Genomic DNA, 26,472 nt, shown 5'->3' with positions numbered 1-26,472 from the left:
TTTGAATTTCCATACACATTGTAGGGCCAACTAAATTTCTGCAAAAGCCAGGTGGATTTTGTCAGGGATTACATTGAATCCATAGATCAATTTGGAAAGTATTGTCATTTGTTAGGTTGAGTTGTGTCCCCCAGAAAGATGCGTTCAAGTCTTAGCCCCTGATAATCTTACTATAGGGTCTTTGACAGTGTCAGCAAGTTGAAATGAAGTTAAACTGGATTAATTCAGTGATTGATATCCTCATAAGAAAATAGGAATTTTAACACAGAGATGCACATAGTGTTACACTATGCAGTGAAAGAGGCAGAGACTGGAACAATGTGGCTACAAGTCAAGGAAAGCCAAAGATTGCTAGCAACCATGAGAAGCTAGGAAGAGTCAAGGAAGAAGTCTTCCCTTGAGCCTTCATAGGGAGCTTGGACTGCCAGCACGTTGATTAAGACGTCTAGCCTCCAGAACTGAGAGAGAGTAAATCTCTTTGTTTTAAGCCACATGATTTGTAAAATTTGGTAAGGAAGGCTTAGGAAACTAATACACAATCTTACCAATATTATATCTGTTAATCTGTGAATATGGACTCTTCATTTACTTAGATCATTTAAAATGTTTTTCATCATTTTTATTTTTCCATGTACAAATCTTGCATTTCTTTTATATATATTTCTAAATATTTTATTCTATTTGGTGCTATTATGAGTGGAACTTTTCTTCTTAAATTCATTTGCAGTTTGTTTATTATATACCTAGCCTTGCTAAACTCATTTATTCTAGTAATTTTCTTCTGAATTCCTTAGTATTTTCTACATATAGGATTGTGTCATCTCTGAATAAAGACAGTTTGACTTCTTCCATTCCAGTGGGAGATTTTTTTTTGTTTTTTGTCTTATTGCAGGTGGTCCAATACAATGCTGCACAGAAGACAAAGTCCGCATATTTGCCTTGTTCCCAATTTTAAAGGAAAAGCTTTAGTTTCAGGTTTTTTACAGGTGTGCTTTATCAGAAAGAGGATATTCCTTTTTATTTTTAATCGACCGCAAGGTTTTTTTTTAATTGTGAATTGTCAAATCTTTTTCTGTGTCTTTGAGATATTCCTATGTTTTTTGCCTTGAATTCTGTCCATATGCCTTAGTAAGCTCAGACTACCATAACAGAATTACCACACACTGATCTTTCAGTGACTTAAAAACAGAAATTTATTTCCTTATACTTTTGGAGACTGGAAATTAAGAGCAAGGTGCTGGCCACTTTGGGATTGCTGGTGAGGACTGTTCCCAGCTTGTCAGTGGCTGCCTTCTCTCTGTGTCCTCATGTGAAGACAGGAGCTCTCTGCTTTTAGCCCGTTGGACCAGTGCCCCACCCTCAGGAGCTGATTACCTCCCAAAGGCCCCTTCTCCAAGTACCATTGCATTAGGAGTTAGTTTCAGCACATAAATTGAAGGGGTTATTGAAGAAGTTTGAAGTGAAGTCGCTCAGTCATGTCCTACTCTTTGAGACCCCATAACTGTAGCCTGTCAGGCTCTTCTGTCCATGGGATTTTCCAGGCAAGAATACTGGAGTAGGTTGCCATTTCCTTCTCCAGGGGATCTTCATATTTGCCGTGAAGTGATAATACCAGATACCATAATCTTAGTCTTTTGAATCTTTTGAGTTTCAAGACAGCTTTTTCACTATCCTCTTTCACTCTCATTAAAAAGCTCTTTAGTTCCTCTTCACTTTCTGCCATTAGAGTGGTGTCATCTGCATATCTGAGGTTGTTGATAATTTTGCCAGCAGTCTTGATTCCAGCTTGTGATTCATCCAGCCCAGCATTTCGCATGATGTATTCTGCATATAATTTAAATAAGCAGGGTGACAGTATACAGGCTTGTTGTACTCCTTTCCCAATTTGGAACCAGCCCATTGTTCCATGTCCAGTTCTAACTGTTGCTTCCTGACCTTCATACAGGTTTCTCAAAAGACAGGTAAGGTGGTCTGGGACTTCCATCTCCTTAAGAATTTTCCACAGTTTGTTGTGATCCACATAGTTGAAGGCTTTAGTGTAGTCAGTGAAGCAGAAGTAGATGTTTTTCTGAAATTCTCTTGCTTTCTCTGTGATCCAAAAGATGTTGGCAATTTGATCTCTGGTTCTCTGCCTTTTCTAAACCCAGCTTGTACATGTGGAAGTTCTTGGTTCATGTACTGCTGAAGCCTCATGTGAAGAATTTTGAGCATAACCTTGCTAGCATATGAAATGAGCACAATTGTATGGTAGATGCAACAGTCTTTGGCATTGCCCTTCTTTGGCATTGGAATGAAAACTGACCTTTTCCAGTCCTGTGTCCACTACTGAGTTTTCTAAATTTGCTGACATACTGAGTGTAGCACTTTCACAGCATCATCTTTTATGATAGCTCAGCTGGAATTCCATCACCTCCACTAGCTTTGTTTGTAGTGATGTTCTTAAGGCCCACCTGACTTCATACTCCAGGATTTCTGGCTCTCAATGAGTGACCACATCGGCGTGGTAATCCAAGTCATAACCAGTCCATTCTAAAGGAGATCAGCCCTGGGTGTTCTTTGGAAGGAATGATACTAAAGCTGAAACTCCAGTACTTTGGCCACCTCATGCGAAGAGTTGACTCATTGGAAAAGACTATGATGCTGAGGGATTGGGGCAGGAGGAGGAGGGGACGACAGAGGATGAGATGGCAGGATGGCATCACCGACTTGATGGACGTGAGTTTGAGTGAACTCCGGGAGTTGGTGATGGACAGGGAGCCCTGGCGTGCTGCGATTCATGGGGTCGCAAAGAGTCAGACACGACTGAGTGACTGAACTGAACTGAACTGAAGACCTTTTTCTATGATTCTTTGTAATCTTACCACCTCTTTTTAATCTCTTTTGTTTCTGCTAGGTTCTTAACAGTCTCTCTCCTTTTTCATGCCCATGCTTGTGTGAAGTGTTCCATTGATATCTCCTGTTTTCTTAAGAGATCACTAGTCTTTCTCCTTCTTTTGTTTTCCACTATCTCTTTGCATTGTTGAAGGAGGCCATCTTATCTCTCCTTGCTGTTCTCTGAAACTGTGTATTCCATTGGGTATATCTTTCCCTTTCTCCTTTGCCTTTCATTTCTCTTCTTTCTTCAGCTGTTTGTAAAGCCGCCTCAGACAGTCACTTTACTTCCTTGCATTTCTTTTTCTTTGGGGTGGTTTTTTTTGGTCACTGCCTCCTGTACAGTGTTATGTACCTCCTTCTGTATAGTTCTTCAGGCCCTCTGTCTATCAGATCTCATCTTGAATCTATTTGTCACTTCCACTGTATAATCATGAAGGATTTGATTTAGGTCATACCTGAATGGTTTTCCCTACTCTCTTCAATTTTAGCCTGAATTTTGCAATAAGGAATTCATGATGTGAGCCACAGTTAGCTCCAGGTCTTGTTTTGGCTGACTGTATAGAGCTTCTCCATTTTTGCCTGCAAAGAACATAATCATTCTGATTTTGGTATTGACCATCTGGTGATGTCCATGTGTAGAGTCATCTCTTGGGTTGCTGGAAGAGGGTATTTCCTTTGTTCTACTGTTAGTCTTTGCCTTGCTTCATTTTGTACTCCAAGGTCAAACTTGCCTGTTATTCTGGGTATCCCTTGCCTTCCTTCTTTTGCATTCAAATCTCCTATGATGAAAAGGAGATCTTTTTTGTTGTTAGTTCTAGAAGGTGTTGTAGGTCTTCATGGTGTAGTAGTAGTCCTATTTGCTCAGTCGTGTCCACCTCCTCACAGCTCCATGGACTGTAGCCTGCCAGTCTCCTCTATCTGTGGAATTCTCCAGGCAAGAATACTGGAGTGGATAGACATTCCCTTTTTCAGGGGATCTTCCCAACCCAGGGATTGAACTGGGATCTCCTGCATTGCAGACAGATTCTTTACTAACTGGGCCACCAGGGAAGCCCCAATAGGTCTTCATAGAACTGATCAACTTCAGCTTCCTTGTCATCAGTGGTTGGGACATAGACTTCGATTACTGTGATGTTGAATGGTTTGCCTTGGAAATGAACTGAAGTTATTCTGTTGTTTTTGAGATTGAACCCACGTACTGCATTTTTGACTCTTTTGTTGACTGTGAGAGCTCCTACATTTCTGTAAAGGGATTCTTGCCCACAGTAGTAGATAAAGATGAGATTCCCAAGTGGCTCAGTGGTAAATAATCTGCCTCCCAAGCAGGTGATGTGGGTTTGATCCCTGGGTCAGGAAGATCCCACAGAGAAGAAAATGGCAAACAGCTCCAGTATTGCTACCTGGGAAATCCCAAGGACAGAGGAGCCTGATGGGCTACATCCCATGAGGTTGCAAAGAATCTGACATGACTTAGCAACTAAACAACAAAAGTAGATATAACGGTCATCTGAATTATAGTTCCCATCCATTTTAGTTCAGTGATTCCTAAGATGTCAGTGTTCAATTTTGCCATTTCCTGCTTGTCCACATCTAGTTTACCTTGATGCATGGACCTAACATTCCAGGTTCCTGTGCAGTATTGTTCCTTACAGCATCAGACTTTAATTTCACCACCAGACACATCCACAGCTGAGTGTCATTCCCACTTTGACCCAGCTGCTTGCTTCACTCTTACTAGAGCTACTAGTGTTTACCCTCCGCTCTTCCCCTTCATGGATCACAGCCTTGTCGTGTTGAAGTGACTTGTATAACTCAGTGAAGCTATGAGCCATGCTATGCAAGGCTACCTAAGATGGAAGGGTCATACTGAAGAGTTCTGACAAAATGGCATCCCCTGGAGAAGGAAATGGCAAACTACTCCAGCATTCTTGGCTGGCGAACTTCATGGTCAGTATGAAAAGCTTAAGAGATATGACACCAGAAAATGAGCCCCCAGGTTGGAAGGTATCCAGTATGTTACTGGGGAAGAGCAGAAGGGTTACTAATGGCTTCAGTAAGAAGGAGCATAAAAGAACAATTAGCCCATGTTATAATGAATTGAAGTGCAGTTAACCTACAACACTGTGTTAGTTCCAGGTGCACAACACAGTGATTTGGTATTTCTAGTTACCATGTGTCACCATACAAAGTTATTGTCATATTATTGACTGTTTCCACTATTATTCATGTCTTCCCCATGACGACTCATTTATTGTGTAAGTGAAAGTTTGTTCCTCTTACTCTCCCTCACCTATTTCACTCATTCCCCATCCCTCTCCTCTTTGGTTAGCTGCTATTCTCTGTATCTTTGACTTTGTTGCTGTTCTTTTATATTTGATTTGGTTTTGTTCATTTGTTTTGCTTTTTAGATTCCACGTATAAGTGAAATGATACAGTCTTTGTCTTTGTCTCTCTGACTTATTTCACTTAAGCATGTTATCCTCTAGGTTCATCCCTACTGTCAAAAAGGTCAAGATTTCATTCTTTTAAATGGCTGAATAATATCCATTGTATTTATATGCCACTTCTTTTTTACTCACTCATGTATCTGTGAACATTTGAGTTTCTTCCATGTCTTGGCTGTTGTAATATACTACAATGAGCATAGGGAAGATGCATCTATTCTTTCAATTTAGCGTTTTTGTTTTCTCCACATGAATACCAAAAGCAGTGGAGTTGTTGGATCTTATGGGGTTTTTTGTTTGTTTTGGCTACACCACCTGGCTTGCAAGATGTTAGCTCTCCAACTAAGGATTGAACTTGGGCCATGGCCGTAGACGCCCAGAATCCCAACTACTGAATCCACCACAGAACTCCCTATTTTTATTTTTTAGGATGCTATACTGTTTTCCATAGTGACTCTACCAATTTTCACTCCCACCACCAGTGTACAAGACTTCTTTTTTTTCCACATCTTTTCCAGCACTTCTAATTTTCTTTTTCATATGACCATTCTGACAAGTGTGAGGCAATATCTCATTGTGATTTTAATTTGTATTTCCCATATATTGACTGATGTTGAGCATGTTTTCCTGTGTCTGGCCCTTTGTATGTCTTCTTTGGTAAAATGTATATTCAGATCCTTTGCCCATTTTTTTAATCTGATTTTTTTTTTTTTATGTTGAACTATATGAGTTCTTTGTGTATTTTGGATATAAACCTATTTCAGGTATATTGTTTGTAAATATCTTCTCACATTCAGTAGATGGCCTTTTCAGTTTGTTATTTTCCTTTGTTGTTTAAAAGTGTTTAAGTTTGATGTAGTCCCAGTTGTTTATTTTTCCCTTTGTTTCCCTTGCCTAAGAAGCATCCCCCAAAATATTGCTAAGGCTGATGTCAAGCAATGTACTCCCTGTTTCTTTTTCAGGGTTTTATGGTTTCAGGTCTTCTATTTGATTTTTAATCCAGTTTTAATTTACTTTTTGTGCATAATGTAAGAATGTTGTCTGCCTTGGTTCTTTTGCATGTAGCTGTCCAGTTTTCCCAACACCATTTGTTGAAGAAGCTGTCTTTTCCCCGTTGTATATTCTCATCTTTTTTGTCATAGAATAATAGACCGCATACATTTGGGCTCAGCTCTGGGCTCACTGTCCCATTGATCTGTGTGTGTATTTCTCTGTCATTATCGTGCTGTTTTGGTTACTGTAACTTTATAGTGTAGTTTGAAATAAGGGAGTATGATACCTCAAGCTTTGTTTTTCCTTTACAAAATTGTTTTGGCTATTTAATCACATTTATTTGTGATTCCATACAAATTTCAGAATTATTTGTGGTAGTTCTGTGAAAAGTACCATTGGTATTTTAATAGGGATGCATTGAATCTGTAGATTGCTGACTAGTGTTGTCATTTTAACAGTATGAATTCTTCCAATATGTAACAACTGTAGATCTTTTCATTTCTTTGTGTCATCTTCACTTTCATTCATCAGTGTGTTTTTTCCAAGTATAGGTGTTATACATTCTTAGTTAGATTCATTCCTAAGTATTTTATTCTTGATGCAATTGTAAATGGGATTGTTTTCCTAATTTTTCCTTCTCATAGTTTGTTGTTAGTGTATAGAAATTCAACAGCTATCTGTATATTAATTTTGTGTACTGCATCTTTAGTGAATTCATTGAAATAGTTCTAATAGTGTTATTATGGCATCTTTAGGATTTATATATATTATCATGTAATCTGCAGTAACAGTTTTACTTCTTCCTTTCCAGTTTGGATTCCTTTTATTTCTTTGCCTTGTCTGATTGCTGTGGCTAAGACTATGTTGCATAGAAGTGACAAAATTGGTCATCCTTGTCTTTTGTCTGATGTTAAGAGAATATGCTGTCACCTTTGAATATGATATTAGATGTGGGCATATCATATATGGCCTTTATTATGTTGAAGTATATTCTGTCTATACATGTTTTTTTCACAAGTTTTTATCATAAATGGATGTCAAATTCTGTCAAAAGCCTTTTTCTTCTTCTGTTGAAATGATCATATAATTTTATTTTCCAGTTTATTAATGTGATGTATCATATCAATTTGCAGATTTGAATCATCCTTAATCCCTGGGATAAACTCCAGTTGATCATGATATATGACCCTTTTAATGTATCATTTGAATATTTTGTTGAGCATTTTTACATCTGTGTTCATGAGTGATACCGGCCTGTAATTTTCTTTTTGCGTGTGATATTTTTCTCTGACTTTGGTATCAGGGTGATGGTGGCCTCCTAGAATGATGTCAAAAGTGTTCCTTCCTTTGTAGTATTTTGAAATAGTTTCAGAAGGATAGATTTTGACTCTTCTTAAACATTTGGTAGAGTTCACCGGTAAACCCATCTAGTCCTAGACTTTTGTTTGTTGGAAACTTTTTGGTTACCAATTGAATTTAATTACTGGAAATTGGTCTGTTCGTATTTTCTATTTCTTCCTGATTCAGTCTTGGGAGACTGTGCATTCCCAGGAATTTGTCCATTTCTTCTAGATTGTTCATTTTATTGGCGTATACTTCATTGTGTAGTGTCTTATTACCCTTTGTATTTCTGTGGTATGGGTTATAGCTTCTCCATTTCTGATTGTATTGACATGGGTCTTCTTTCTTTTTTTGATGAGTCTGATAAATTATTAAATTTATTTTTTCAAGGAACCAACTCTTAGTTTCACTGGTCTTTTCTATATTTTTTTGTCTCTATTTCACTTATTTTTGCTGTAAATCTTTATAATTTCTTTCCTTTTACTAACTTTGGGTTTTGTTTGTTCTTTTTTTTCTAGTTCCCATAAGGTGTGAGGTTATGTTGTTTACTAGATATTTTTCTTTTTTCTGAAGTAAGATTGTACTGCTGTAAACATCCCTCTTAGAACTGTGTTTGCTGTGTTGCATAGATTTTTGAATCATATCCTTTTTTCATTTGTCTCTAGATATGTTTGATTTCCTCTTTGATTTCCTCAGTGACCCATTGGTTCTTTAGTAGCATATTATTTAGTCTCCCATGGTTTTGTTTTTGGGTTTTTTTGCAATTTTTTTTTGTGGTTGATTTCTAGTCTCATAGCATTGTGGTCAGAAAAGATGCCTGAACTGATTTTTAGTCTTCTTAAATTTACTGAGTCTTATTTTGTGGCCTAGTTTGTGATCTTTCCTGGAGAATGTGTATTCTGCTTTTTTTGAATGAAATGCCCTACATATATCTGTTAAGTCCATCTGACCTAATGTATCACTTAAGGCCAGTGTTTCCTAGTTTATTTCTATCTAGATGATCTGTCCATTATGTATGGAAAGATGTCCCCTACTATTATTGTGTTACTGTCATTTTTTTCTATGTTTGTTATTTGATTTCTGTATTTAGGTTTTCCTAAGTTGGTTTCTTATGTATTTACAGATGTTGTATCTTCTTGGATTATAATCTTTTGATCATTATGTAATGTCCTTTGTCTCCTTCTGCAATCTTTGTTTTAAGGTCTCTTTTGTCTTGTTTAAATTGTACTACCACAGCTTTAATTTCCATTTGTATGGAAATCCTCTCTCCATTTCCTCACTTTCCATCTACATGTTTCATCTTTAGATCTGAAGTGAGACTCTTATGAGCAACATCTATATGGGTTTTGTTTTTGTATCCATTCAGCCACACTTTGTCATTAGATTGGAGCCTTTGTAGTCTATTTATATTTAAAGTAATTACTGAGAGAATTCCCTGTTGGTCCAGTGGTTTTGCTTTCACTGCCAGGACCATGGGTTCAGTCCCTGGCCAGAGAACTACGATCTGGCAAGCTGCACAGCACAGCCACAAATAAATAAGTTATATAGGTGTGTTCTCATTGCCATTTTGGTAATTGTTCTGGGATTTTTTTTTTTTTTTTTGGTTGTCATTCATTTCTTCTTTTCTTATGATTTGATGACTATCTTTAGTGTTAATATTTGAATTTCTTCCTGTGTGTGTGTGTATTATAGGGTTTTGATGTGTGATAACCATGAGATTTTTATATAGCAGACTTTATATAGTCATGATTATTTTAAGTTTCTGATCTCTTAAGTTGGAACACATTTCACAACCGTGTGTTATCCCCCAACATTTAATGTTTTTGACACTTTAATATTTTAAAATCTTTTTGTTTTGTGTGTCTCTTAATTACTTATTGTGGATATGGATCATTTATCAGAGGAGCCTGAAGAGCTACATTCCATGGGGTCACAAAGATTTGGACACAACTGAACGACTAATACTAATTTCTAATTGTAGATATAGACCATTTTATTATTTTTATCTTTTAACCTTCCTAATAGCTATATAAGTGGTTGATCTACTACCTTTAATGTATATTCATCTTTACCAGTGAGACTTTTCCTTTTGTAATTTTCTATCTCTAGTTGTGATCTTTTCCATTTAAAGAAGTCCCTTTAACAATTCTTGAAAAGCTGGTTTGGTGTTGCTGAACACTTTAAGCTTTTGCTTATTTGTAAAACTTTTGATCTCTCCTTTAAATCTGAATGTAGCCTTGCTAGGTAGAGTATTCTTGGTTGTAGGTTTTTTTTTTTATTATTATTATTCCATCACTTTAAATGTATCATGCTACTCCATTCTGGGCTGGAAAGTTTCCACAAAAAAGCCAGTTGATAGCCTTAAGAGAATTTCTTCATAAATAACATTGCTTTTCCTTTATTGACTTTAAGATTGTCTCTTGAGCTTTAATTTTTTGTATTTTAATTACAATGTACCTTCGGGTGGATCTCTTTGGGTTAATCTTGTTTAGAACTCTGTTTCTGAGCTCGATGTCCATTTCCTTTCTCATGTTAAAGAATTTTTCAGCTGTTATCCCTTCAAATAAGTTTTCTGCCCATATCTCTCTCTTCTTCAGGGACCTCCCCCTATAATATGAATGTTAGTATTCTTGACATTGTCCCAGAACTCTCTTAAACCATCCTTGTTTTAATTTTTTGTTGTTGTTCAGCTTGCATGATTTCCAGTACTCTCTTATACTTCATCAATCCATTCATTCCTCTATATCATTTCATCTACTGTGAATTACTTCTAGTGTATTTTTAATTTCAGTTTTTGTATTCGTCACCTGCTTTTGGTTTTTCTTTGTGTTTTCTAACTTTTTGTCATGCTTCTCATTGTGTTCATTCTTTCTTCTCCAGAGTGTGGGAAACTCTACCAGGTAGATTGCTTATCTCCACATTGCTGCTTCTTTTTTTTTTTTTTTTTTTTGGCATCTTATCTTGTTTCATCATTTGGAACATATTTTTCTGTCACCTTATTTTCCCTAATCCTCTGTTTTTATTTCTGTTCATTAGAACAGAATTAGTAGAATGCTCATATTTCCCAGTCTTGGAAAAGTGGCCTTGTGTAAGAGATGTCTTTGGGCCCCTGGCAAAGTACTGCCATCTGGTCACCAGAGCTGTTTGCTCTATGCGTATCCCCTCTCTGGGCTACATGGACCCATGTGTTGTGGGCTAATTGTTGTAGGCACAGTGGTACATAGGGCTGATCCTCAGCATGGTTGGCTGCACGAGCTGGCCTCATCTAGGTCTGCCAGCTGCTGGTGGGCAGTGCAGGCTCCTGGCACAGCCGGCTTCAGGACCCAGGAAGTCCCTATGCTGGTCCACTAGTGGGTGAGGCTGGGTCCTGAACACACTGGTAGTTGGGCCTTGGTCTCCATATGGCTGGCAGCTTGCCTAGGGGTCCTAGGATTGTTGCTGATTGGCTGCTGGGCAGGTAAGCCCCATGTGCTAATAGGCTGGAGAAATACTCCAAGATAGTGCTTGCTTGCACTCATGTCCTCATAGAACAAGCTCTCCAAGATGGCTACCAACAGCATCTGTGTCCTCAGGGTGCTCTCCAAGATCAGCAGGTGGGTTTTACTGAGGCTCCTTTCAAATTGCTGCTTATGCCCTGGGTCCTAGAACATGTGAGATTTGTGTGTTCACCCTTTAAGAGTGAAGTCTATTTTCCATAGCCTTCTGAGTCACTTGAATGTAAGCTTTCAGTTCAGTTCAGTCACTCAGTCATGTCCAACTCTTTTGTGACCCCATGAATCGCAGCACGCCAGGCCTCCCTGTCCATCACCATCTCCCGGAGTTCACTCAAACTTAACGTCCATCGAGTTGGTGATGCCATCCAGCCATCTCATCCTCTGTCATCCCCTTCTCCTCCTGCTCGCAACCCCTCCCAGCATCAGAGTCTTTTCCAGTGAGTCAACTCTTCGCAAGAGGTAGCCAAAGTACTGGAGTTTCAGCTTTAGCATCATTCCTTCCAAAGAAATCCCAGGGCTGATCTCCTTCAGAATGGACTGGTTGGATCTCCTTGCAGTCCAAGGGACTCTCAAGAGTCTTCTCCAACACCACAGTTCAAAAGCGTCAATTCTTCGGTGCTCAGCCTTCTTCACAGTCCAACTCTCACATCCATACATGACCACAGGAAAAACCATAGCCTTGACTAGACGGACCTTTGCAGGCAAAGTAATGTGTCTGCTTTGCAATATGCTATCTAGGTTGGTCATAACTTTCCTTCCAAGGAATAAGCATCTTTTAATTTCATGGCTGCAGTCACCATCTGCAGTGATTTTGGAGCCTCAAAACATAAAGTCTGACACTGTTTCCACTGTTTCCCCATCTATTTCCCATGAAGTGATGGGACAGGATGCCATGATCTTTGTTTTCTGAATGTTGAGCTTTAAGCCAACCTTTTCGCTCTCCTCTCACTTTCATCAAGAGGCTTTTTAGTTCCTCTTCACTTTCTGCCATAAGGGTGGTGCCATCTGCTTATCTGAGATTATTGATTTTTTTCTCCCATCAATCTTGATTCCAGGTTGTACTTCTTCCAGCCCAGCATTTCTCATGATGTACTCTGCATAGAAGTTAAATAAGCAGGGTGACAATATACAGCCTTGATGTACTCCTTTTCCTATTTGGAACCAGTCTGTTGTTCCATGTCCAGTTCTAACTGTTGTTTCCTGACCTGCATACAGATTTCTCAAGAGGCAGGTCAGGTGGTCTGGTATTCCCATTTCTCTCAGAATTTTCCACAGTTTATTGTGATCCACATAGTCAAAGGCTTTGGCATAGTCAGTAAAGCAGAAATAGATGTTTTTCTGGAACTCTCTTGCTTTTTCCATGATCCAGCGGATATTGGCAATTTGATTTCTGGTTCCTCTGCCTTTTCTAAAACCACCTTGAACATCTGGAAGTTCACGGTTCACATATTACTGAAGCCTGGCTTGGAGAATTTTGAGCATTACTTTACTAGCATGTGAGATGAGTGCAATTGTGTGGTAGTTTGAGCATTCTTTGGCATTGCCTTTCTTTGGGATTGGAATGCAAACTGACCTTTTCCAGTCCTGTGGCCACTGCTGAGTTTTCCAAATTTGCTGGCATATTGAGTGCAGCACTTTCACAGCATCATCTTTCAGGATTTGAAATAGCTCCACTGGAATTCCATCACCTCCACTAGCTTTGTTCATAGAGTTGCTTTCAAAGGCCCACTTGACTTCACATTCCAGGACGTCTGGCTCTAGGTGAGTGGTCACACCATCGTGATTATCCCGGTCGTGAAAGTCTTTTTTGTACAGTTCTTCTGTGTATTCTTGCCACCTCTTAATATCTTCTGCTTCGGTTAGGTCCATACCATTTCTGTCCTTTATCAAGCCCATCTTTGCATGAAATGTTCCCTTGGTATCTCTGATTTTCTTGAAGAGATCTCTAGTCTTTCCCATTCTGTTCTTTTCCTCTATTTCTTTGCATTGATCGCTGAGGAAGGCATTCTTATCTCTTCTTGCTATTCTTTGGAACTCTGCATTCAGATGCTTATATCTTTCCTTTTCTCCTTTGCTTTTTGCTTCTCTTCTTTTCACAGCTATTTGTAAGGCTTCCCCAGACAGCCGTTTTGCTTTTTTGCATTTCTTTTCCATGGAGATGGTCTTGATCCCTGTCTCCTGTACAGTGTCACAAACCTCAGTCCATAGTTCATCAGGCACTCTATCAGATATAGTCCCTTAAATCTATTTTGCCTTTTCATACTGTTCATGGGGTTCTCAAGGCAAGAATACTGAAGTGGTTTGCCATTCCCTTCTCCAGTGGACCACAATCTGTCAGACCTCTCCACTATGACCCGCCTGTCTTGGGTGGCGCCCCAGGGCATGGCTTTTTAGAGGAGGCTGTGGTCCTAGTGTGATTAGATTGACTTGACTAGTTTTCTGTGAGTATGGTTTCAGTGTGTCTGCCCTCTGATGCCCTCTTGCAACACCTACCTTCTTACTTGGGTTTCTCTTACGTTGGGCATGGGGTGTCTCTTCATGGCTGCTCCAGCAAAGCACAGCCGCTGCTCCTTACCTTAGAGGAGGGGTATCTCCTCACAGCCACCCCTCCTGACCTTGAACATGGAGTAGCTCCTCTAGGCCCTCCTGCGCCCGTGCAGCCACTGCTCCTTAGGTGTGAGGTAGCTCCTCCTGGCCACCGCCCAGGGGCAGGGGGTAGCTCCTCTCAACAGCCGCCCCTGACCTCAGACATGGGATAGCTCCCCTCAGCCATTCCTGCGCCGTCGTAGCCTGGCACTCTGGGCCACTGCCCCTGACCTCGGACGTGGGGTAGCTCCTCTTGGCCGCCACCCCTTGGGCATGGGGTCCTCCCGGCTTCTGCCCCTGACCTCGGACATGGGGTTACTCCTCTCGGCCGCACTTGTGCACTGTCACAGCTGCCCGTGAATATAAGCTTTACTGACCTTCAAAGCCAAAAGTTGTAGAGGCTCATCTTCCCGGTGCAGAGCTCCAAGGCTGTAGAGCCAGATGTGTGGCCCAGACCCCTCACTCCTTGGGGAGAACTCCCATTCGTGGGAGGATAATTTTAACTGGGTGCATGGATCTTGACTATGCCATGTCCCCACCTCTCTTACCCATCTCATTGTGATTCCTTCTTTGTTTCTTTAGTTGTAGAAGATCTTTTCTGCTAGCCTGCAGGGACATTCTCACCAATTGTTGTTTAGTTGCTAAGTCATGTCTGACTCTTCTGCAACCCCATGGACTGTAGCCCACCAGGCTCTTCTGTCCATGGAATCTCCCAGGCAAGTATACTGGAGTGGGTTGCCATTTTCTTCTCCAGGGGATCATCCTGACCCAGGGATTGAACGTGCATCTCCTGTGTTGGTAGGCAGATTCTTTACCACTGAGCCATCATTCTCACTATTAGTTGCTCTGTAAATAGGTGCAATTTTGGTGTGCCTGTAGGAGATGAGCTTCCCAGTCCACCATCTTAGACAGTCTCCTATGTCATCTAAATGTTAACTTCCAGAGTCCTAACTTAGCAGCAGTCTTTTTTCCTTAGTATCATCAGTATGTTATTACTAATACATGAAACTGTAGTTTCAGGTGTACAGAGTTCTTTCAGAATAAGCAATCTGACGTAAGTGATTACCACAAAATAATAGATTTATATATTGGGAGTTATTTTCTTCAAGTATTTACATTTTAGACCACTTTTCTCTACGGAATTAAAGTTTCATTTTTTGTTTTTCTTTTTTTGGTTAAAGGAAGTTAAGGCATTTCCAAGCAGAGAAATTATCTAAAAAGAGGCAGCTCTTGTAGTCTTATTAGCCATACATTGCCTTATACCTAGGGAAGTTTACCAAGTGCCTTCTGTGTCCCTGGTGTCACTGGGTTGTAGCAATACAGAATAAGCAATGCATGATCATCACTACCCAAGTAGTTATTGAATAGCTATTTAGTTATAATTATGGTAAACCCTATAAAGATATACATGAAGTACCACACATTATATAATAAGGAGAGGTCACCTGAAACTTCCCTTCCATTCCTTGAATTTGATTCATTTCCTCTCTGCTTTCCATGCATAGTTTATAGTGCATAGTTTCCATGCATAGTTTGCTTATTTGGAGTGTTTTTAACTTTGACACCTTTTTAAATGTGATTTTTATAAATACAATTTAAATTTTTAAAAAGTATAGAAGTTGAAAAATAGTAAAAGGAACATCAGTCTACTTTTTGTTCAGGTTCACCGGTTGGTATCCTTTGATCCAGAACATTCCTCACCATTTTTTTTCTGACCTTGACATTATTGAAGAGAGCAGGCTAATTATTCGGTAGCTTGTCCTTCAGTTTAGGTTTGTCTGACAGTTCCTCATTATGATTCACGTAGTGCATTATTTCACAGGTTCCTCTACCTGTACATGTTTGAACTATAAAAGCAAGTTTAGAGATTGAGATTTATTTAGGTATGATTGTCTTCTTGATGCACACAAAAAAATTGAGGACATAACTGTCATGAGGTAATCTGTTCTTTTTTTGAGGGAGGGGCCTGCACCAAATTGGCATACAGGATCTTAGTTCCTCACCCAGGGATCAAACCCATTCCCCCAGCAGTGGAAGTTCCAAGTCTTAACTACTGGATGTCCAGGGAAGTCCCAGGGTGAAGTTTTATTTACTCAAACTGGTTTAGAAAGCTCTTACCAACCTCAGTGATTCATATTTTTCATTTCTTGTTTTAAAGACAGATGTACATTATTCCATACTGTCACTTCTTCTGTGTCTGTCTGATTCTCCTTCGAACAGCAATTATGTGGAAACACCAAGAGATAAAGAAATGGGTATGTTACCAAATAAGAGAGAAATTGTTTTATGATATAATTACTAGACATTGAGAGTTTATAAAAAGCTGTAAATAAATGTATGAAATAAATATTTCTATTGTCTTTAAGTGCAGTTGTAATTGTAAACTTTCATATAAAATATAAACTATGACTTTGTAAGTTAAACTACTTTCAATTATGTAAAGAGAAAAATAAGACTGAAGATAAAAAATTAAAATTTTAAATATATTAGAATGTCAATTTATTGTCAGTATTTTTGAACTTTAATTTCTCAAGTGTGTTTTATTTTGAGTTTTGCTAAACTTTTTACTATAATTTGGAGTTTCTTTCCCATATATTTCTGATAAAACTGATGAGATTCTTCTGTTATATTTTAGAAAAGAAGGATGATTTTGACTGGGGAAAATACTTGATGGAAGGTGAAGAGATTGACCTTGGCCCAAATGTAAACACACCGGTGAGTGGCAGTAGTTTTGCTGTATAAATACATCCCAGGTTATTTAGATTATTTTTATGGGTCCTTCTGCATTATAGTAACGTATCTAAACTAGGAACACTCTTCACTAAATTAGAGTAGTTTATTATGGAATTTTTATTAAGATTTTGCACCAAAAAACTGGGACTAGAAAGTTGATCAGAATGAATATATGTATCCCTTAAGCAGCTGTAAATCTAGGGATTTTTGCCACCAGAAATAATTCCATCCTGTAATAGTAACTTTCAACATGTATTAAAAGTTTCATTTGATACAGTTTTTGCTTTTCTTTCTGAAATTTTCATAATCTGAATAGGTCCATTTGTTAGGTGCTCTAAGGTTAAGGTTTATTTCCTTCTTTTAATCAGAATTGGTCTGAAGAAAGTGAAGATGAAAATGATCAACAGTCCTTAAGCCGAGAGGACTCTGGGATTCAGGTGGACAGGACACCCTTAGAAGAACAAGATCAAAACAGAAAACTGGGACCTCGAGTCATCTGGAAAGGTACTCTGTGTTCTCGAATGCTGGCATCTCTCTAATAGAATTCTCTAAAAGGAAAGGCAAGCTTTGAGAATCAGTCCCATGTGATTTATAACATTGGTAAGCTCTGCCTTCCTAATAAAACGAACCTTTTTAAACCATTGGCAGATCTTCTGTAATGCATTATAAGTATTATAGCTCTATAGAATTAATGTTGAAAAGGCATTTACAGTGCAATTTTGGTCTTTTTTTAATAGGTCTGAGAACTTTGTTAGTCTTAAATGGTTTGTTTATATTTATAATGAAGAAAGATTGGCTTTGATAAAGTTGTTATTCAGTTGCTCAGTCGTGTCCAACTCTTTGCGTGACTCCATGGACTGCAGCACGCCAGGCTTCCCTGTCCTTCACTGTCTCCCGGAGTTTGCTCAAACTCATGTCCATTGAGTCAGTCATGCCATCTAACCATCTCATCCTCTATCATCCCGTTCTCCTCCTGCCTACACTCTTTCCCAACATCAGGGTCTTTTCCAATGAGTTTGCTCTTCGCATCAGGTAGCCAGAGTATTGGAGCTTCAGCTTCAGCATCAGTCCTTCAATGAATTTTCAGGATTGATTTCCTTTATGATTGACTGGTCTGATCACCTTGCAGTCCAAGGAACTCTCAAGAGTCTTCTCCAGGACTACAGTTTGAAAGCATCAATTCTTCAGCTCTCAGCCTTCTTTATGATCCAACTCTCACATCCATACATGACTATTGGAAAAACCATAGCTTTAACTAGACAGATGATGTCTCTGCTTTTTAATGTGCTGTCTAGGTTGGTCATAGCTTTTATTCCAAGGAGCAAGCGTCTTTTAATTTCATGGCTGCAGTCACCCTCCAGCAGTGATTTTGGAGCCCCAGAAAATAAAGTCTGTCACTGTTTCCATTGTTTCCCCACCTATTTGCCAGGAAGTGATGGGGCCAGATGCCATGATCCTAGTTTTTTGAACGTTGAGTTTTAAGCCAGCTTTCTCACTGTCTTTCACCTTCATCAAAAGGCTCTAAAGTTAGTGACTAAATAAAAGAAAAATATCTTACACAATTTAAATTTTAATGCTTTTTCAGTTTTTAGTGAAAAAGTATGATTTGGTAGAATCTAGAAAGAGCTAGAAACAACCTTAGAGATTAGAACAACTACTCCTACTTCTCATTTTATAGATAAAAAACAAAGATGTGATTATAATGGTTTTCTCATGTGCACAGCTGTGACGGTAACTCCAGAAGCTGGGATCTCTGACCTGGCCCTGTTCATTGTACCTGAATCTTGCCAAATGCACATAAAGTAGTTAAAACTGATTTGGCATGCTAACAATTTTCTGGTTTCTTTTCTCTTACCTTTCTTTTTCATTATTGAATTGGACCTTTAGGACAGAATGTGGATTAATCAGCTCAGTGTCATGAACAAGCAGCCTGTGCAGGGCCTTTTGGTTTAGCTTATTTCTGCTCATCTTCTCTTTCTGATTCTCACTCCGCTTTCTCTGCCAGCCTAGTGACAGCCTCTTCTAATGTATTTGATACCTGTTCTCAAACATGTTGAGGTCTTCTAAAGTACATTGTGTCAACGGTTATATTTTATTTTTAAATTGCATGCTGATAATACGCTGTGTGTAGCCTCTGTTCTTTCACTCTTTCCATGTAACTGTTTTAATCCGTCCACGTTGCTCTGTGAACATTTTTCTGTTGCTCTAATGGCTACATAGGATACTGCAGTTTGCAACACCACACTTGTATTACTGCTTCTCTTGTTGATAGGCCTGAGCTACCTTCTCCCCTTCTTCCTGGTGCCATGCCCGTTTTATGGACATGGCCCACAGTTTCATCCCTACTTGATTAGATCACCCACTTTGATTTAGTTTGCTGTTTTCATTTGTGTTTGTCTAACTACTCAGGATAAGTACTTCGGATCGCTTGGTTCCCTCAGGCTTGCCCCTTATATGATGTGTCCATTGATGTCCTTTCCTTGCTTTTCTTTGGAGTTTCATGTCCTTCCTGCCCATCCCCACCAATCAGAGTTCTTTATATATAGATAGTAATTACAAGGTTTTATACATTGCTCTTTTCTTCCCTTAGTCACCTGTTAACATTTTTATGGTATCCTTCAAACAGAATCTGATTTTTAAAAATATTTTATTGTACTTAAATCTGTGAATTTTTCATGATATGGTTAGAATTTAGACCTTGATATTTTTCTTTATGAAAACATTCCCCTGTATTTTCCTTCTCTTTGCTTTTTTATAGCTTTTGTGTAGCTCTTCAGTGACCACCAGATCTTCCCTTATATATGAAATGAAGAACAGCTTACTTTTCTCCACTGTCAGGAGCAAATTTCTCAGCAGTGTCTAGTGAAGAGTCCATTCTTTCCACATTGCTTTGTGGTTCTAAAATTATTGTATATTGATACACTTATTTCTGAACATTCAGTTCTTTGTCCTGAGTGTGAGTTGTGGAAGCACAGACTGTTTATGTCTTTGTAATGTGTTTCAGCACACAGAAGGCAGGTTTTCCCTTCACCTCCTTTACTCTTTTTCAAAATTGGCTTAGCTATTTGTAGACTTCATTCTTCTGTAGACATTTTGGGAGCAGTTTGGTAAGTTCTTTTCTAAAAATCCAGCTGGAAAAAAAAATCCACCTGTGATATTTATTGGGATTGCATTGAATTTATGTATTTTAGCTTGGGGAGATTTGACATCTTTTCTGTGGAAATATCTATATTCTAATTCTTTTATGTCTTACTAGATTTTAGAAATTTTCTTTGTCAATATCTTAAGTTATTTGTTGATTTCTATGTGTGTTAATAGTTGTTATGTTTAATAGTGTCTTTTTTTGTTTTATTTATTGCTGATGTAGGGGACACTTGGTTTTTGTAAATTGTTTTTTTTCCCAGCATTCTTGCTGAACTCTTGTATTAATTATATATTGTTAATTCCCAAAATATTGTTTTTTTTTTAATAGATGATCAGTATTCTTTGCAAATATTGACAGTTTTATCCACTACTAGTTCTTAATATCCTATTAATGAAAGGTTAACCATGTCTCTTTTCTGGCCAGCCCTCTAGTCTGCAGAGGAAGCAGTAGCAATGGGCGTGGATTTCCTGGAGTGGTTTTTATCCCAAGAAGGTTGCCCATGAAATTCTGTAGTTAAGTGTGATGGTTTTGGCATAGGTTCTGGATATGTGGCCTTTGCAGAATTAAGACTATTATTCCTGTTTTTCTGGGAGTCTTTAGTCATAAATATTAAACTTTATCAAATGCTGTTCTTTATCTATGAGGTAATTCTATAATTCATCTATTTTGCTCTACTACTTTACTGATAGATTTTTTTGATAGTGAATCATTATTGTATTCCTAAGCTAAACTTCTTTTGACTACGTCGTGGGATTGGGTTGTTAGCTTTTTTTAAATGGAAATTTTTAATCTTTATTCTTTGATGAGTTACTTTCTCATATTATGTTTTCATTTGGTTTTAGAAGCAAGGTTATATTAGCCTCATAATGTTAGGTAGCCCTTTTTCTGTTTTCTGCACCAATCTGTATAAGATGGCTAATCCTTCAAAGCTTAGTACTAGTCCTGAGGCTTTGGGGCTGCTTGGAAATATCTTAAGTTACCATTTCAATGTCTTTCATGATTATTAAACTATTCAAATATACTGTTTGTGTTTTTTTATTCATGGGGTCATTTTAAGATTGAGTAACTTTTTTAATTTGTAGCAATGACATTCAATTTTATATATATGTCTCTTTATAGTTTTAACTGCTTTTATATATATATATATATATATATATATTAATGTCAGATATCTGTTATTTTAAAGAGCTTTTTTCAATTGAATATTTGAATGGAATCCTAAGTCTGGCTATCATAGCAAAGTTGATCGAGTATTCTTTTCTTAACTCTTATAACTTAAATGTAACTAAATTTCTTTCCACTAGATGAGCCAGATGTCCGAAGCTGGTTGGAACAGCATGTAGTCCATCAGTACTGGGCAGTCAGGTCCTCAAGATTTCCTCACAGTTTACATTTGCATTCCAATCTAGCTACTGTCTGGTAAGAAGTTAGTTTTCATTTCATGTGTTGATAGAAGAAACTTTATGTTTTAAATTTGGTTTTGAGTTGTGATTTAAATCAAGTAGTTCCTTAAACTTTTTAAAAATTGAAGTATACTTAATTTACAGTGTTGTATTAGTTTCAGGTATACAGTTATGCATACAGACATTACATGTGTGTATGTATATATTTTTTTCAGAGTCTTTTCCACTGAGTTGTTACAAGATGTTGAATATAGTTCCCTGTCCTATATAGTAGGTTCTTGTTTACCTGTATATATGTTAATCCTAAATTCCTGATGTATCTCCGCCCTCTGCCCTGCTATCCCCTTTGGTTACTGTAAGTTTGTTTCCTATGCTTATGAGTACATTTCTGTTTTATAAATAAGTTCATTTGCATCTTTTTTTGTTTATATTCCACATATAAGTGATATCATATGATATTTGCATTTGGCTTTCTTACTTACTTCACTTAGTATGTTAATCTCTAGGTCTATCCATGCTGCTGCAGATGATGATTTTTTTTTTATGGTCGAATAATATTCCAGTTAGTGTGTATGTTTGTACCACATCTCTATCCATTCATTTGTCAATGGATATGTAGGTTGATTCCATGTCTTAGACTATTCCATGTCTTGTACTATTGTAAATAGTCTACTGCTATGAACATTGGAGTACATGTATCTTTTCAAATTAGAGTTTTCTGTGGATATATGCCCAGGAGTGGAATACAGGATCATATGGTAACTCTGTTGTAAATTTATAAGGAACCTCTATACAGCTCTCTTTAGTAGCAGCAGCAGTTTGCATTCCCACCAGCAGTGGAAGAGGGTTCTTTTTCTCTGCATCCTTTCCAGCATTTATTATTTGTAGAATTTTTAATGATGGCCATTCTAAATGGTATGATCTGATGCCTCATTGTAGTTTTGTTTTACATTTCTCTAATAATTAGTAGTATTGGGCATCTTTTCATATGTCTATTGCCCAACCATGTATCTTCTTTGGAGAAGTATCTGTTTAGGTTTTCTTCCCATTTTTTGATGTTTTGTTCATTTTTTTATACTAAGCTGTAGGAGCTGATTATAGATTTTGGAAATCAACCCCTAGTCAATTGCTTTATTTGCAAATGTTTCCTCCCATTTGCTCAGTTGTCTTTTAGTTTTGTTTATGCATTCCTTTGCTGTGCAAAAGGTTTTAAATTTAATTATGTATCATTTGTTGGTTTCTGTTTTTATTTTACTGTAGGAGACAGATACAACAAAATATTGCTGGGATTTATGTCTGAGAATATTTCAATATGTTGTCTTCTATGAGTTTATGATGTCATATCTTATACTCAGGTCTTTAATCCATTTTAAGTTTCTTTGTGTTTATGGTGTTACAGAATGTTCTAATTTCATTTTTTTACATCAGCTATCCAGTTTTCCAAGCACCACTTATTGAAAAGACTGGTTTTCTGCATTGTTTATTCTTATCTCCTTTGTTGTAGATTAATTGACCATGAATGTGTGGTTATATTTCTTGGCTTTCTATCCTGTTCCATTGATCTGTATGTACATTTTTATGTCAGTATCATACTGTTTTGATTACTGTAGCTTTGTAGTATAGTCTGAAGTCCTCCAGCTCCATTTTTCTTTCTCAAGATTGTTTTGGCTATTTTGGGTCTTTTTGTCTTCCCATACAAATTTTAAGACTTTTGTTCTGTGAAAAATGCCATGGGTGATTTGATAGGGATTGCATAGAACCTGTAGATTGCTTTGGGTAGTATGGTCATTTTAACAATATTGATTCTTCCAGTCCAAGAACACTATATATCTTTCCAGCTGTTTGAGTTGTTTTAAATTTCTTTCATCAACATCTTTATAGTTTTCAGAGTACAGATCTTTTGCCTCCTTAACTGGGTTTATTCCTAAATATTTTAGTCTTTGATGCAATGGTAAATGGAATTGTTGTCTTACTTTCTCTTTCTGACATTTTGTTGCTAGTGTATAGAAATGCAACATATTTCTGTATATTAATTTTGTATCCAGCAACTTTACTGAATTTATTGATAAGCTCTAGTAGTTTTCTGGAGGCATCTTTTGGAGTTTCTATATATAGCATCATGTCATCTGCAAACAGTGACAGTTTTACTTCTTTTCCAATTTTGATTCCTTTTTTTTCTTCTCTGAATGCCATAGCTAGGACTTCAAAACTATGTTGAATAAAAGTGGCAAGAGTGAACATCCTTGTCTTTTTCCTTATCCTAGAGGAATGCTTTCAATTTTTCATCTTTGAGTATGATGTTATAATATGACTTTTATTATGTTAAGGTGTGTTCCTTTTATGCCCACTTTCTGAAGAGTTTTTATCATATTTTGATGTTGAACTTTATCAAAGATTTTTTCTTCATCTATTGAGATGATCATATGGTTTTTATTTTTCAGTTTTTTAATGTGGTGTATCACATTGACTGATCTGCAGATACTGAGAAATCCCTTGTATCCCTGGAATAAATACGACTACTTAATCATGATATATGATCCTTTAAATGCATTGTTCAAGTCGGTTTGCTAGTATTTTGTTGAGGACTTTTGTATTAATAAGCTGTGTTCATCAGATGATGGCCTGTAATTTTCTTTTTTTGTGTGATATCTTTGTCGTATTAGGGTGATGGTGGCTTCATAGAGTGAGGTCAGAAACGTTGCTTCCTCTGCAGTTTTGTTGGCATAGTTTCGGAAGGATAGATGTTAACTCTTCTCTAAGTGCTTGATGGAACGCACCTGTGAAGCCATCTGGTCCTGGTCTTTTGTTTGTTGGGACTTTTTCTGAGTACTGATTCAGCTTAATTACTGGATATTTGTTCGTTCATGCTTTCTGTTTCTTTGTGATTCAGTCTTGGGAGATCGTACATTCCCAGGAACTTGTCCATTCCTGCTAGGTTGTTTGTTTTGTTGGCATATAGTTGCTTATAGTATTTTCTCATTACCCTTCATATTTCTATAGTGTCAGTTTTAACTTCTCCTTTTTCATTTCTGACTTTATTGATTTGGGCCTTCTCTCTGTTTTGTTTTGGTTGTGTGTGTGTGTGTTTTTCCTCCACGGAATGATTAAATAGAGGCGTGTCAAATTTGTTTATCTTTTCAAGGAACTAGCTCTTAGTTTCATTGGTCTTTTTTATTTCTTTGTCTCTATTTCTTTTATTTACAGTCTCCCATCATTATTGTGTTACTGTCAGTATCTTCTTTTAGATCTGTTAACATTTATTTTATGGTTTCTTTCCTTCTACTAACTTTGTGTTTTATTTGCTTGTCTTTTTAATCTAGTTCCTTTGGGTGCAAGGTTAGGTTGTTGAAGACTTTTCTTTTTTCCTGAGTTAGGTTTGTATCACTGTAAACATTTGTCTTAGAACTGCTATGTCCAGTAAATAGACTTAGGATTAATATATTTGTGTTTTCATTTGTCTCCAGGTATTTTTTTATTTCCTCATTGATTTCATCAATGACCCATGATCCACTTTTTTTTTTTTTTTGCAGCTTTTTTTTCCTCATAGCATTGTGGTTGAAAAAAATGCTTGGTATGATTTCGATTTAATTTACCGAGTCTTGCTTTGTGGCCCAGCATGTGATCTGTCCTGGAGAATGTTCCATTTGCAGTTGAAAAGAATGTGTGTTCTCCTGCTTTCAAATGGAATGTTCTATAAATATCAGTAAGGTGATCTACTGTAATGTGTAACTTAAGGCCTATGTTTCCCTATTTATTTTCTGTAAGGATGCTCTGTCCATTAATATAAGTGGGTATTAATAGCTCCCATTATTATTGGGTTGCTATCAGTTCTCCTTTTAGATTTGTTAACATTTTAGTTGTACATTCAGATACTTTCATGTTGGCTGCATATATGTTTACGCAGCCATTATATCTTATTGGATAGATCTTTTGGTCATTGTGTAGTGTCCTTTTTTGACTCTTGTAACTCTTTATTTTAAAGTCTGTTTTGTTTCATATAAGTATTGCTACATCAACTTTGTGTTGATTTCCATTTTCATGGAATACTTTTTTGCATCCCATCACTTTTAGTATGTGTCTCTAGATCTGAAGCAAGTCTCTTGTAGGCAGAATGTATACAGGTCCTGTTTTTGTACCTGTTCATTCAGACTGTGTGTTTTGGTTGGAGCATTTAGTCTGCTTATGTTTAAGGTAATTATCAATATATATGTTTCTACTGCCAGTTTATTAACTGTTTTGGATTTGTTTCTGTAGGTCTTTTTTTCCCCCTTTCTTTTGTTCTCTTATGATTTGATGACTGTCTTTAATGTTATGTGTGGATATCTTTTTCCTTTTTTTGTGTATGCCTATTATAGATTTTTGTTTTGCAGTTACCATGAGGTTTTTGTATAGCAGTCTGTATACATACATGCTTGTTTTAAAATCTGTTAATTTCAAATGCATTTTAGATACCGTGCCTTTGTATTCTCTTCCCTTCTGCCTTGCAGATTTTCTGTTGAAAAATCAGCTGATAGCATATAGGAGTTCCCTGTATGTTGTTGTTGCTTTTCGAGTGTTCCTTTTCATACTCTATCTTTAAGTTTTTGTCACTTTGATTATAATATATCTTGGTGTGTTCCTCTGTGAGTTAATCCCATAGGAAACTGTGCTTCTTGGACTTGGGTGACTGTTTCCGTTCCCAAGTAAGAAAGTTTTCAAATATTTTTTTCAAGCCCTTTACTTTCATCTGTTTTTGGGGCCTCTATCCTGTAAGTATTAGCACACTTGATGTTGTCCCAAAGGTCTCTTAAAAACAGATCTCCTATCATTTTATTCTTTTTTCTGTTCAGCAGCAGTGATTTCTACTACTCTGTCTTCCAGCTCACTGATCTGTTTTTCTGCCTCATATAGTCTGCTGTTGATTTCTTCTAGCGTAGTTTTCAGTTACTGTATTGCCCAATTCTGTTTGGTTGTTCCTTATATTTTCTCACTTTTTTCCTACAAACTTCTAATTTCTTTCTCTGTACATCCATTCTCCTTTCACATCCTTTGATCATCTTTACAGTCATTACTTTTAACTCTTTCTAGGATGAATTTTCTATCTCTGTGTCACTTACTCTTATGGGGTTTTATCTTATTCCTTCATCTGAAACATTCCCTCTTGTCACCTCATTTTGTTTACATTGGTATTTATATTTTTATGAATGTGGTACCTTGGTTAAATTTCTCAGCCTTGTAGAAGTGGCCCTGTGTAGGAAATGTCCTATGTGCCCCAATAGTGCACTCCCCTCTTAGCATACAAGGGCCAGGGGCCAGCTGGTCCCAGGGTGTTGTCTGGCTTGCATTTGTGGACTCAGTCTACAGGCTGCAGGACTGTGGTTTTCTTGCTTGTGATGTCTGTCCCCTGGTGGGTGAGGCTGGTCTAGAGGCTTGTGCAAGCTTCCTGCAGGAGGGGCTGGTGCCTGCCCCCTGGTGAGTAG

The 26,472-nt window shown here is 37.5% G+C and overlaps 1 protein-coding gene across 1 annotated transcript in view; it reads left to right on the top strand.

The window, feature by feature from the left end:
• The window catches only part of TUBGCP5 (tubulin gamma complex component 5), a 57,298-nt gene that overhangs the window by 6,259 nt on the left and 24,567 nt on the right, over positions 1 to 26,472 (top strand). The window contains exons 4-7 of the mRNA XM_068967619.1: positions 15,891 to 15,987; positions 16,368 to 16,447; positions 16,834 to 16,969; positions 20,915 to 21,029. Coding sequence (XP_068823720.1) covers positions 15,891 to 15,987; positions 16,368 to 16,447; positions 16,834 to 16,969; positions 20,915 to 21,029 — 428 coding nt within the window. The remainder of the gene's footprint in view (positions 1 to 15,890; positions 15,988 to 16,367; positions 16,448 to 16,833; positions 16,970 to 20,914; positions 21,030 to 26,472) is intronic.

This window comes from Capricornis sumatraensis, chromosome 3, assembly GCF_032405125.1.
Source record: "Capricornis sumatraensis isolate serow.1 chromosome 3, serow.2, whole genome shotgun sequence".
Lineage (NCBI taxonomy): Eukaryota > Metazoa > Chordata > Mammalia > Artiodactyla > Bovidae > Capricornis > Capricornis sumatraensis.
The sequence above is the reverse complement of the archived record's forward strand: the minus strand, read 5'-3'. Positions and strand labels throughout refer to the sequence as shown.